Source organism: Urocitellus parryii, chromosome 3 (genome assembly GCF_045843805.1).
Source record: "Urocitellus parryii isolate mUroPar1 chromosome 3, mUroPar1.hap1, whole genome shotgun sequence".
In the NCBI taxonomy this organism is placed as follows: domain Eukaryota; kingdom Metazoa; phylum Chordata; class Mammalia; order Rodentia; family Sciuridae; genus Urocitellus; species Urocitellus parryii.
In genome coordinates, this window is record NC_135533.1 from 151,599,452 (window position 1) to 151,611,965 (window position 12,514).

The window sequence follows — 12,514 nt, forward strand, 5'->3', positions numbered from 1 at the left end:
GCCGTTACACCAGTGCTGGGGAGGGTGTGGCGCATTGGGGTTCTTCATGCTGCTGGACCAAGATTTTGAAAACCTGTAAAGACTGTGAGCTTTGGAGATGCACACCCTGACCCCGAGGCCCCCTCCTAGGTGTATACCCTATAGAGGTGTATTTCCACGTGTACTGAGATACAGATGTCAAACAGTTTTACTCAAGAGTCAGAAGTGCTCGTGTGTTCATTCAGTGGATACCAAGCAGCATTGAGCATGAACCACACAGTGTCCCGACTGAATCTTAGGACATTGAGAGCAAAGAGAAGGCGTCCTGAGGGAACGGGCATGTTTCAAAAACGGGAAAGTACGCTTTTAAATTGGGGACACACGAGGTCTAGGGGAAGGAGGGCCCATGGCCATCTTCTGTTTCCTTACCTGGTAGTCGGCACACGAGTGGCCACTCTGTCATTCTGCAGACACGTCAAGACTTTCAGTAAGGGGTGTATGAACATGTGAGCCACAGAGAAGGTGGGGCAAAGGACCATCTGTGGGTTCCATCTGGAGGCCCAGGTGTAGCAGCCTAGTGACCGCTCTCTGGGCGCAGTCCCTCATCTGAATTGACAGCAGAGACTCGAGGGTGTGGGAAGATGAAGTGCGGGGAACACAGAGCTCAGAAGCCCTCACTATTCCCGCCAAGACGATGCCTCCCCGCAGGAAGTGACCTGCCAGTGGTGGACTGAATCATGGCCCTGCTGCTGGACTTGGGCAGGACTTTCACTGTCTCAATCAGAAGCAGGTCAGACTCACGCCTCTTTCTCCAGTTCTGGGTCAGAGGCTCCCTCTACTGAAGGGAGGCGTCTGTCCTGGAGGGAGCCCTCCTCTCCCCGCAGCAGGCACAGGGCTGCCCCCTCAGTCACTGAGCTGTGGAAATCTGTGAGGTCCTCGTATCATTCCTGCCCTTGAACTGGGCAACCACCACAGAAAGATCAGGGCCTGGTTGAGCAATGGTTCCTGAATATCTTGGTTTAAAACAAATAGAAAAGATGAAAAATATTTGTGAAAAAATAGAAAAAACAGACCCAACTGCCCAAGCAGTTAAGCCTTTTCCTAAAGCAAGTGGAACCTGAGCCGGGGCGGGCTGGGCAGAGGCTGCATCTTAGCTCAGCTCCACATTCCCCCCAGAAGCAGTGCGAAGGAGGTGGGGACCACAGGCTCTGGTCTGGCCCTCCTTCCTGCTGAGCCTCAGCCAAGGTCCCTCGCCCCTCCTAGTTCCTGGAGGTCTGCCATCCTCATCTGGGACGTCCACTGTGCACGTAGAGCCCTGGCGTTCAGAGCACAGGCTCAGAGCTCTGCCCGGCTCTGTCGCTACCTGGCTGTCTGGCTGAGTCTCAGCTTCCCCATCTGCAAACTACCAAATAGGTCCCAGGGAAAGGCTGGCTTAAGAGGGGGACAGCCAGGCAGTTAAGGGGAGGAAGAGGCCACTGTTAGTCTGATGGGTGCATCTGCAAGACCAAGTCAGATTTAAAACTTCCCTGTCTGTGAGGTATTGGGGCCAGAGAGAGGGCTTACAGGACCACGCCCAGGGAGGAGGCCAAGGCCAGGTGAGTGGTGATTATCTGGGCTTCCAAAAGGGAGAGACAGTGGCACGCAGGTCACGGTGGGGCTGTGGGGCCCAGAGGGCAAGGTGTTGGAAGGGGTGAAGAGAGGGATTTTGGAGGAGGAAGAGGCACCAGGGTCCTTGGAGAGTAGCTGCACTGGGGAGAGAAATGGGGCTAAATGGTTTGTGACCTGGGCAGAGAGGGGGCATCTGGGCTGTGATGTGCCCAGCAGGGGCCTGGGGCAGTGACAGACGTTGTGGGTGGATGGAGGGTGAGCTGAGAGTCCATGCGGCCTCTGACCTCCAGTGGCTCTTCCTTCCAGACCTAGTTTGTGGTGTGACCTGTACATGTGAAGTGGATGGACGGCCTGTATCTGGGTGGCTCTGGCTTCTGGCCAAGAGGAGCCAAAGTCAGTTGGCAGCAGTGTGGACCCTCAAGAGTGTAGTTCACTAAGACTGGCTCCTGGACAGTCTTATGCACCTTGACTGCTGGGTAGCAAGCAGGTCCCTCCTCTGGTCACCAAATGTCTCTGGTGGGGTGGTGAGGTGGCCTGTGGGGTGGCCTGGGCACAGCCTCGTGGATGCAGGATACTTCTGTGTCTTGAGCAGGTGGACAGAGGCCTTGGTCTGTCCTGCTAGTTGGCCACTCCATACTGGAGAGGTCCAGGTGCCAGCAATTGAGGGATGCAGCCTCCCGCTGGAGGGTCGCAGGGATTTGGACTCAGGCTGACAGGGCCCCTTGTTGAGATGTGGCCTTAGCTGCCCACCTGCCTCCTCTGGACTAGAGGGGAAGGGCCCTGAGGCTGCTGCAGGAAACCAGCCCACCCGGCATCCCCACCCCAGGAGGCCACATTCTCTGCCATTCCTTGGTTAAGGTAGTGACTTGGCAAAAAAACGAGAAAATAGGGACAGGCAGACACCGCCGCCTCCCCTGGGCTGTGGGCAATTCCCTCATCCGTGGGGTGCAGGCCAGCTCTCCTCCTCCCAAGGCATGGCGAGGAAGCAGGTGGAGGTGACATCCTGAGTGGCGACCTGCAGTGAGCGCAGCTCAGACTGAAGCGCGTTAGGAAACCATGTTCAAGGCAGAGGCGGGCGGTGTGGTGGGGCCGGGAAGAGGCCCACCGAAGCCTCTTGGCCCCAGAGGCCAGAAACACCTGTTCCCAGGCCCCTGCGGCTCCGGCTGGGAGGTGGGGCTAGTGACCTCCTCAGGAAGCCCTGCTCCAAGGGCCTCCTGGGTGGGAGCCTCCAGCCCGGTGGTTCCGGGACCTCCACAGCGACCATGCTCCACTTCTCCAGACTGCCTCCTTGGAAAACGTCCCCAAGATGGTCGCCCTTACCCCACCCCTTTCTCTTGTCCGGAAAGAGTGTCTCAAGTCACCTGTCCAGAGGACAACTGGCTGGCCCTGCGGAACCCAGGTGTAAGTCTCTGCCTGATGTAAGGTATAGCAGACCCGTGTGAACCTACGCGCGGGGCCTTCCTCTGAAAGTGAAAACTGACTGGGGGCCTCAAGAGATGAACTAATCCCTCTACCTGATCACCTGTTGGGAAAAGGACAGGGCATCCATGCTGGGCTGGCTTTGGTGGACCTAAAAGTTAGAAATTTTAAGGAGAAAATACATCATGAAAGATTCCTGGAACTAGGATCTCCCTCCCCCAGTACAGAGAGGTTTATTAGGAAAACAGATCCATATTGAGAGCACAATGCAGGCTATCCCCAGAGGGAGAGACAGCCTGGAACCAGGACCTTAATGCCTTAGACCTGGCTCCTCTGGAGGCTGAGGCGGGAGGATGATTTGAGCCCAGGAATTAGAGGCCAACCTGGGCACCGTAGCAAGACCCTATCTCAATAAAACAAACAACCCACCCCCACCCCAAAACAATAGAGCAAGGGAGAAACCAAGAAAATTGATGCAGGATATCCTTTTCTTTTGTCGTACTGGGGATTGGATCCAGGGTCTCTAGATATTAAGCAAATGCAGTACCACAGCCCTTTTAATTTTGAATCAGGGTCTTGCTAAGTCACCCAGGATGGCCTGGAACTTGTGATTCTCCTGCCTCACCCTCATGAGTTGCTGGGGTATAGGTGTGTGCCACTGTGCTTGGCTAGAGTTTTTTTTTAAGAAAGCTATTTGCTAATAAGAACAGAGGAAGAAAAATCTGGTCTTTAAAGACGGTGTTATGTGAGAACAACTCTCTCCATGCTTCTACGAATATTTGGAAATTCTATTTCTAACTGGCAGAAAGCACAGCGTGACCACAAGACATTTATAGATAAGCCTGTTTATTGCATAACTAGCAGGCACAAATCCCAAAACGATTTTACAACACGTGAAGGGTACAATAATTACAGGAATAGGATGTACAGTAAAAATGAGAAGTAAGCACAGTCATGAGGGACACAGAGAAAACACATTTGAATAAAAGGCATCTCATTTTTTTCCTATGCAGCATTTTCTTTTGTAAGAACAAAGGTCAGCTTCAACCAGGACAAGGAGGAAAACAAAATCCTACTATTGGGAAGCTCACGGGTGCTGTCGAGGGTAAAACCATGCTAGTTTCACTCTGAGTTCTGCGACTGAAGTCGCCTGGGGAACTGGGTAGCAGCTCCCAAGTTGTGCACTTCTAGTTCCAATTTCATGAAATGCTGTATTTGATCTTTGGGCCCAATCCATTGTTCTTTGGCAAATAAGAACTATCTGCATTCCCAGCTGGAAGATGATTTCAGTGCAAGGAGCGGGGCTTGGGGGTGGAGCTGCTTCCTCCTGCTTAGCACAAGTGCTTGTTCATAAAGTGCAACTCTGTCCTGTTGGCTTCAGGGAAGCGGGGTGCACAGGCGGGGAGGGAGAGTTGAGAATAAGGGCGAAGAAACACTTCAGGTTGCAGACATGACTCGTGAAAGGCTGTGGAATCCATGTGCAAAAAATGGCCAGGACAAGTGCGCAGACAAGGTGCGGTTTGCCAACAGGAACAGAGAACTCTGGCGCTAGGAACAGAGGAACAGAGGTCTCACACAAGGGAACCTCATGAGGAGGGTAACTTGGGGCTCTCCTGCTACTGCCTGTCACTGCACTTGGGAGCCTCTGTCCAGGGTCTGGCACTGGGGGTCACTGAGCCAGCTCTCCAGGTGGTATTCTCACAGCTGGAAATACTTTGTTGGTCCCACAATCCTCCACTCTCTAGGGTATAAAGACAACTGCTGCAGATCCCGAGTGTTCAAGGGAAGTCACCACTTCACTTCCTGCAGACGACTCTACGGAGACCTGTTCTCCCTGGGAGCCATGGGTACCAGCTCAGCAGGCCACTGGGTCTTTCCCAAGGATGATGGGAGCCTGGGAGCAGCAGGTATTTGCAAGTCCATGAAGCACACAGAGGGGGTCAGCCAGCACTGGGGCTCAGACAGGGGGCCCCTTTTAGAAGGCATCTGCTGAGCATCCAGCACTCCTGTGGCACTTAGGGATGTGCAGACAGTAAGCAAGAAGACTTCAGAGACGTGAACCCTTTTCCTGTGCTGTTCACACTGCAGCGAACCAAAGGTGTCCACAGGCCATGATGTAGCAAACCCCAAAGCACCATAGTGACACTGCTTCCAGGACAGCATAGGTCAAGGGGTAAAAGTATGGGAGTTGGTTCTGTGAAAACAGCCCCGGTCAGCATGCGAGGTGACTTGTACTTTAATCACTTGACTTCCTCAGGTATGATCACCATGGCACAGAACGTATGGGTAAAAAGAGGGCAACATCAGAGGGTGGGACCACCACCTTCTGGGTCAGGCTCAGAGGCCAGGAAAAGCCAGGAGCTCCCGTTTCAAGTTTATAGCTCCGGGTAGAGGCCGTAAGCCCGCAGCTCACCTGGGAGTAGCCGCCTGTGGATGTGTCTGGATTGGCTGTCAACATTTCTAATTGGAGAGTTGGCACCAAAAAAATCCAGATTTCTGGTGCCTCTTGTGGCACAAAAAAAGCTCTGGCCACACCAGGCCCACTTTTCTACTGGTGATGAGTGTGGTGGGGGAGCAGCTGTCCCTGCCTGGGTGGCCATGGGTCCCGCTGTCCCTCTTCAGGCCTCTGCTGTGCTCTGGCCCACTGCATTCACGGGTACTTCAGGTCGGTCACTGACGAGCCGCCCCCCACAGGAACTGCTGCCCAGAGCGGGCTCTTGAGCCGCAGCATGTTCTAGACTTCAGCAGCTCCTTTCCTAGGAGCACTCGAAGAAAGTCCTTTCCTTTTTTCTTTTTTTTGGTGGTGCTGGGGATAAAACCTGCATGTGCTCCGCCACTGGGCCCTGCCAGGAATTCTTGAGAGCTGGCGTCTAAGTGCCAGTGAGGTGAAGGGGGAGACGCTGACTTGGATGACGTTCACCTTACCTTAGAGGAGGTCCTGACAGAGGATGGGACGCGTGAAGCTGCTCATGTGAGGAAGCTGTCGGCGGGAAAGGAGAACCAAGGTGTGGATGAAAGGGACATACAGTGTCAGTTTGTGGCAGTGACATCTGAGTAGGTGGAACAAAGTTAGTTATGGCTTGTTAAACTGATGCTTGTCTTTGCCGCACGTTCTGAATGAGCCGCGTGGTTTGGGGTAAGGCAGAGTACTTGATGATGGGTGACAATGGGTAGTGCTCCTTCCTGAACATGGCCACATGGGACACGGTGTGGAAGGTGAATGCTTTATCTGACTGTAAGAAGACTTCAGAATAATGGTAAAATATAAACAGATAGAAAATAAAGACAAAAAATTAAATAACAGAACATTCAGACACGATAAAACAGACACAGGCAATTCCTTGTTCCCTCCTACACGAGGTTGTTAACACTAATTTAGAACATGGCAAAGTCCTTTCTCTACATACATGCTTGGAGATACCCCAAACTTAAGATACCCCAAACTTGAACTTGTTTTGCAGTTGGTTGGAAAATCCACTTATTGCACGATGCTTGATAGGGAAACAGGTGGTGTTCACTTTTTTTTTTTTTTTTTGATCCAACTCTCTCAAGAAAATGTTTTACTAAAAAAAAATCTCACTTATCTTACGTACAGGTAGGGAGCTTAAAGGGATTTTAACGAATTTTGAACAATGAAAGTACTTTTGGATGTGTATGATCATGGTCTCACAGTCACCAACAACACAACGGGACATCAGAAACTAAACGGGCAAACAGGCATGAAATAAGGCAAGTGGGTTAAATTAATAGTTGAAAATTTGTTAGAAAACATGCAAAAATAACACTGAGTTTTCTTTTAAAAAGTTTTAAATCATCGTTAAATGTTTTTGTAAAAATCTGGAGTTCCATGTCTAAATTTGAATTGGACTTTTAAAAGTCTAGAAAAAAGAAAGGGCAGCACTCCACTGTTCAGTTGTTGTTCTCTTTGGTGGTGATGGTGACCAGCTGCTTGGCGGCCTTGGCAATGTCGTAGGCACACTGGATGACCTGCTGCGTGACCAGCTGGACGTCCGTGGGTGAGCCCGAGTCCCCCGGGAGGGCCTTCTTGCACTCTGACTGGAGCCGGTAGGCGCTGGATGTCAGCAGGCGAAGGGAGGTTCTCACCATGTCAGATTTGGGTTTCTAAACAGAAAAACCACAGCCGGTCACCAGGGACTGCATGCTAGGCACCCACCAGCAAGGGACAAACAGGCCTGGAAAGCCCTCTGGCTGTTCCATCTGGCCAGAGGCCCATTGATTGGTTGTTCACTTCTTAACAGGGTTCTTTATTTTTTTTTTTTCAATTTATTTTTAATTGTAGTTGGACACAATATCTTTAATTAATTAATTTATTTTTATGTGGTGCTGAGGATCGAACCCAGGTCCCGCCCGTGCTAGGCGAGCGCTCTACTGCTGAGCCCCAGCCCCAGTCCTTCAACAGGGTACTTTAAACGCTATAAGCCCCGCAGCCCCTGGAGCAGAAGATGCAGAACTGCCTTGACTCCAGGCGTTAAGTGCACGCAGGGTGATTTTAGTAGTGTGGGCTGTTCTGAGATTGTTTTAAAAATATTAACTCCTGCAGTGACAGATTCCAGATAAAATTTTATTCTGTTAATAGTCTGCCTTGACTTCTATATCCTTGTCTTATTAAAATCAATATTTATGTAGAATGAAAATAGTCCAAAACACAATGTGACTGCATATTTTAAAAATTCTACAGGTTACAAAATGGTTAATATGACATGAAGATCATAAAGAAATTTCTTGCAGTGCAATTAAAAGGATCTAGCTGGGCACTGGGGTGCACACTTGTCATCCCAGCGGCTCAGGAGGCTGAGGCAGGAGGATTGCGAGTTCAAATCCAACCTCAGCAACTTAGCCAGGCCCTAAGCAACTCAGTGAGACCCTGTCTCTAAATAAACAATAATAGGGGCTGGGGATGTGGCTCAGTGGTTGAGTGCCCCTGAGTTCAATCCCTAGTACCAAAAAAAACCAAAACCAAAACCAAAACCAAAAAAACATCTGAAGCAAGTGAGTAGAAAGTGACTTACTTTGGGGAATAATGCTGCCATTTCTGTAACAGCTACATGTATCCTCTCTGAGCAGGGAATATAACTGCAAAATAGTGAAGAGGTTATTCAAAGACTTTCAAAATGATCTGGAGGCAGACAATTCTCAGGGACCAGAGAGGTTCCATGTACATTTCTTTGACAACGCCGCCGAGCATCCTACACCAACAGAAGGCACAAGGTTATAAAGTGGGGTCTCGGTCCTCTGGTGAAAGTTCAGTCAATCTGTAAAAATAGTCTCTAATTGTGAAATGTGGCAACATATACTACTGGCCAGGAGAAGCCAGAAAACAGGATAAAAGCCATTTATACCTCAAGTTCATCCTTTACTTCTTGAATGTTTCCTTTCCCTTATTTCTAGAAAGAGAAACAAGGATTTCCATGCCAAAATCTACAAAGGTAAAAAATAAAGGACTGAGACAAATTCCTTAAAGTTATAATCGGAGCTCCTACTTCAGTATCCAAGGCCATTTCATCAGTGGGCCCTTCTAAATCCCTTTCACTCAAATCCATCTGAATTGTTAGGGACGCGTATCTTTCACTTTGGATAAAGAGAAAACACTGAGGTCTGCCTCATATACCATTCAGACACTCATCTACTTTGTCATGAAGTCACCATGTGCTTGTCTCTGATAAAATGCTATTACACTGTCAGCACTTTCTCGTATTTTGATGAGCTCTAAGAAAACAGCACACACCCCATCTGCCACCCTCACCCTTTCTTCCATGCTGTCTGGCTGCCTGGCCTTCCAGGGCTAGAGACTCACTTGACATTCCCTGTCGCCTTAGAGACTGGAATTTTATCACACACACTTTCCGAATGAGAAAGCTGCACCCCAGAGAGGAAGACAGGTCCAGATCCCACAGAGGTCAGAGGAGGACTGAGCTCAAACCCGCTGGCCACAGATTCACATCAACCTTATGGCAAGACTCTTTCCAGCCGTGAACAGTAATCTGACTTCTTGTGATGAGAAAGGAAAGAGTTAAGACTGTTTTTACCTAGGATTCTTTTTTTTTTTTTAGTACTCTGGCAAGCAACAGATGAGGCCAGTTTCGTATCTTAAAAAAAATGTTAAGTTTGCATTCTAAGGAGTGTACCACTGCAGTATGCACAAGGACAAATACAGCCGTGGTGGCTCAGCAGGCAAGCATGTGCTGAGCACGAACAAGGTCCTAGGTTTAATCCCAGCATGGAAGAAAAAAGAAGCAAAACAAAATTGATGAGGTTGAGTGACGGTTGTTAGATACGACACTGCCACTGAGCCTGGGCTTGTGTCTTTGAGGACTGATCCACAGCGCAGGAGTGATGCTGGGTATGAGAGAAGCACTTTTGGAGAAATGCTTAGTATGTTAAGAGACACTGCCACAGATGGGTGTGGCTGGCTGTCAGAAGAACCCAGGGAGCTGGCTTTTGAATAAAGATGATATAAGCAATCTCTGTTTCTCCTTTGTAAGACATTTACTATCAAAACTATTTTAATTAAGACTGCCTACACCAGGCATGGTGGTGCATGCCTGTAATCCCAGCGGCTCGGGAGGCTGAGGCAGGAGGATCATGAGTTCAAAGCCAGCCTCAGCAACTTAGTGAGGCACTTGGCAACTCAGCAAGATCCTGTCTCTAAATAAAATATAAAAAAGGGCTGGGTATGTGGCTCAGTGGTTAAATGACCCTGGGTTCAATACCAGGTATCCCTACCCCCCCAGAAAAGAAAGATTGTTTTAATTACGTCAAGAAAATGGTTTATATATCTAAACATGCCTTCAAATTGAAAATCCTGACTTTAATTTTTCTTTTTTCCTGGTACTGGGGATTGAACCCTGGGGTTCCTTACCACTGAGCCACATCTCCAGTCCTTCTTTATTTTTAATTTTGAGACAGGGTTTCACTAAGTTTCTCAAGCCCTCACTAAGTTGCTGAAGCTGGCTTAACTTGCAATCCTCCTGCCTCAGTCTCCTGCATTGCTGGGATTACAGGCGTGCACCACCATGCCTGGTCTTCTATTTTTTAGAACAATTAGAACCATATATGATATACCAATAAACAAAAATGCCAATGAATAAGGAGTTAACTTGCAAATGTGAAGGGACAACAGCCTCCCTGGTCCTATGGGAAGAGCCACATCCACAGCAATCATTTCTGTCACTCAAGAATGTTCCCAATAATATCCCTGCAGCTGAGAACCACACCTAGAGTTTTATGCTTTGCTGGTTAGGGTTTCATTTTGAGACACAATTCACCCCTGGGACATCCTTGACAAGCCACACGCACAACAGGCAGGCACATTTGAGTGAGGAGGTCATCCTCCTGTGTCTGAGGGAGTTTATGTTCACAGTATCAGATTGGTATCTTTCAAAAAAAAAATAGATAAAAGCTTCTGTACATGATCTGTTTGAATCCCCGGGTGCACGAACATGTGCGTGTCAAAGAGAGAAGAACTAAAGGGGAAGTGGGACTTGCAGGCCCAGGAGACAGCACTAGGCAGCAGGAGGTCAGGGGCTGAGGGGAGCTTGCTGGGCCCAGAGAACCAGGAGAGAGCCTCAAAGTGGCTGCAAGGTCTACCTGAGATGAGGTGAGCAACAGACTGGCAAAAGGAGAAACCACCAAAAAAGGCTTAGGTTTCATTAGTACAGCGCCAGGCTGCAAACGGAAGCGTCTTGGATATAGGAGTAGCCAGAGACTTTAACAGAACACGAAACGGTTTATAAAGTATGAATTCTTTAGACCAATTCCAGTTTAAACCCAAAGCATAAGTTAATGATTAAAATCTCTGCATCATTCTCTCATGGTCTTAAAATAAAGAGATCAGATCCTGAAATGTGTTGAATGGATTTGTACATCTTAACAAAAAGAACCAAGCACCATATTGAAATTTCTGAAGCCAGAAACGGCCTCAGGGCAGATATTTATATTTTTGACAACTACTAAAGAAAGCAATACGATGTAAGCACATTTTTAGTTAGAAATACCAGCACAGCACTTCTGCACTGGAGGAAACTAAAAGTGGAGAACACTGATAAATGGGGTTGGGGGACTGGGGAAGGAGTCGGTTTGTGTCATGATTACTTGAAACACTGTCAAGACTGTGCCGTGGGAGGCTGCAGGTCACTTCACTCTACAAGACAGGGTTACTCACTGCCAAGACTGTAGCCCCAGGCAAAGGGACTGTGTGCTTGTAACACGTGAAGGGCAAGCACCTGGGAAAGCAGGAAGCCACACAGCTCCGTGGCTTCTGTAAAAGGAAGCTGAGGAAAGACAGGTTCCTCTTTTTCTCAAGGAGCTTGCAGCAGCCCACCCAGGAAGGAAAGCTCTTATCTTTCAATAAACACACTGTTCTTTTCTTCTCCAGTGGGAAACAGTGCTACTGGGAGAAGTGTGAGCTGCATAAAAAAGAAAAAAGGTAGAGAAAGGGGAGGTGGCCCAGCAGTGTCAGGGGCACAGGGGAGGGTCACAGGTAGGCTGTGGTGAAGAAGAGGAAGGAGCGGTGCTATTCCTCGCAGGGGTCAGGAGGACTTCTCTGCATCCTCAGCTCTGCTGACCTAATGCATGAGACTGTTCTTGGGATTGAAGAATTTCTGCTATTTTCTCAAACCTGGTGGGAAGCTGCTAAACAATGTTTTATGAGTGTGTCTGTCTAATCCCGCCTGCGGAGGGAAACCAGAACATTACGCAAAACAGTTCACAACCACCAGAATTCTCAGAGAACAAAAGGCTCAGCTACTCAGTAGAAGTAATCTTACAAGTGTACATACGCACACACAGGAGAGCCAGGTAAGAGGTAAGAAATCAGGTCCCTCTCGGGACACTGCTGGCCTGGGTAACCTTGCCCCTAGTGGAGGGTGACTTTGGAGCAGCAGAGGCCAGAAGAATCAATGGAAGGTCTGGAGGCAGCTTCTTCCCCTCTGCATCAATAATCAGGACTGCTGCCCCGGTACACTGACTGCAGCTTTATTTCTGGAGGCATTTATTTTCAGAGAGTTTGATAATGTGTTGAAAAATAAGCAAACAAAAGACAAAACCCCCAAACCAAACCTACACTTTTTTGTTGAGTTTTCAACTACCTTAAAGTCACAAGGTAGAAGCAATTCCCTTTCAGGGCTCCCTGTGTCCCTCTTGTCCCTTTCAGAGCATGAACACACGTCCTTCCAGTGCAGGACTCTAGCCCGCTCACCTGTCATGTTTATTTTCCTGGGCCGCTCTCAGGAGCTCCTGTATGTTTTTGGTGATCTGTTCAGTCTTGCGGATAACATCCTCGGTGCTGGGGAGCGTGGGGCTTGGGGCCATGTGGGACTCTGGTGGATCTGGCATTGAGCACTCGCCTGGCCACACCATACTCCTTTGCCTTCCCTTTCGGCTTGACCTGTGAACAGTGAGGATGTGGCTAAACAGGACAGGCACATATTGGCTGCTTCAGTTTCCAGGAGCCGCCTCTTGTGCACCGGCTGAACACACAGGCAGGCAG

The 12,514-nt window shown here is 49.0% G+C and overlaps 1 protein-coding gene across 12 annotated transcripts in view; it reads right to left on the reverse strand.

Annotated features, from left to right (window-relative positions):
- Positions 1 to 3,853: 3,853 nt before the first annotated feature.
- Git2 (GIT ArfGAP 2) overlaps positions 3,854 to 12,514 on the reverse strand; it is a 50,965-nt gene continuing 42,304 nt past the window's right edge. For all 12 annotated transcript variants that reach the window (XM_077796142.1, XM_026409185.2, XM_077796141.1 and 9 more), the window contains 3 exons: positions 12,224 to 12,412; positions 8,037 to 8,100; positions 3,854 to 7,128 (listed from right to left, as the gene is read on the reverse strand). In XM_077796142.1, the coding sequence (XP_077652268.1) occupies positions 6,916 to 7,128; positions 8,037 to 8,100; positions 12,224 to 12,412 (466 nt within the window). In that variant the 3' untranslated portion in view covers positions 3,854 to 6,915. The remainder of the gene's footprint in view (positions 7,129 to 8,036; positions 8,101 to 12,223; positions 12,413 to 12,514) is intronic.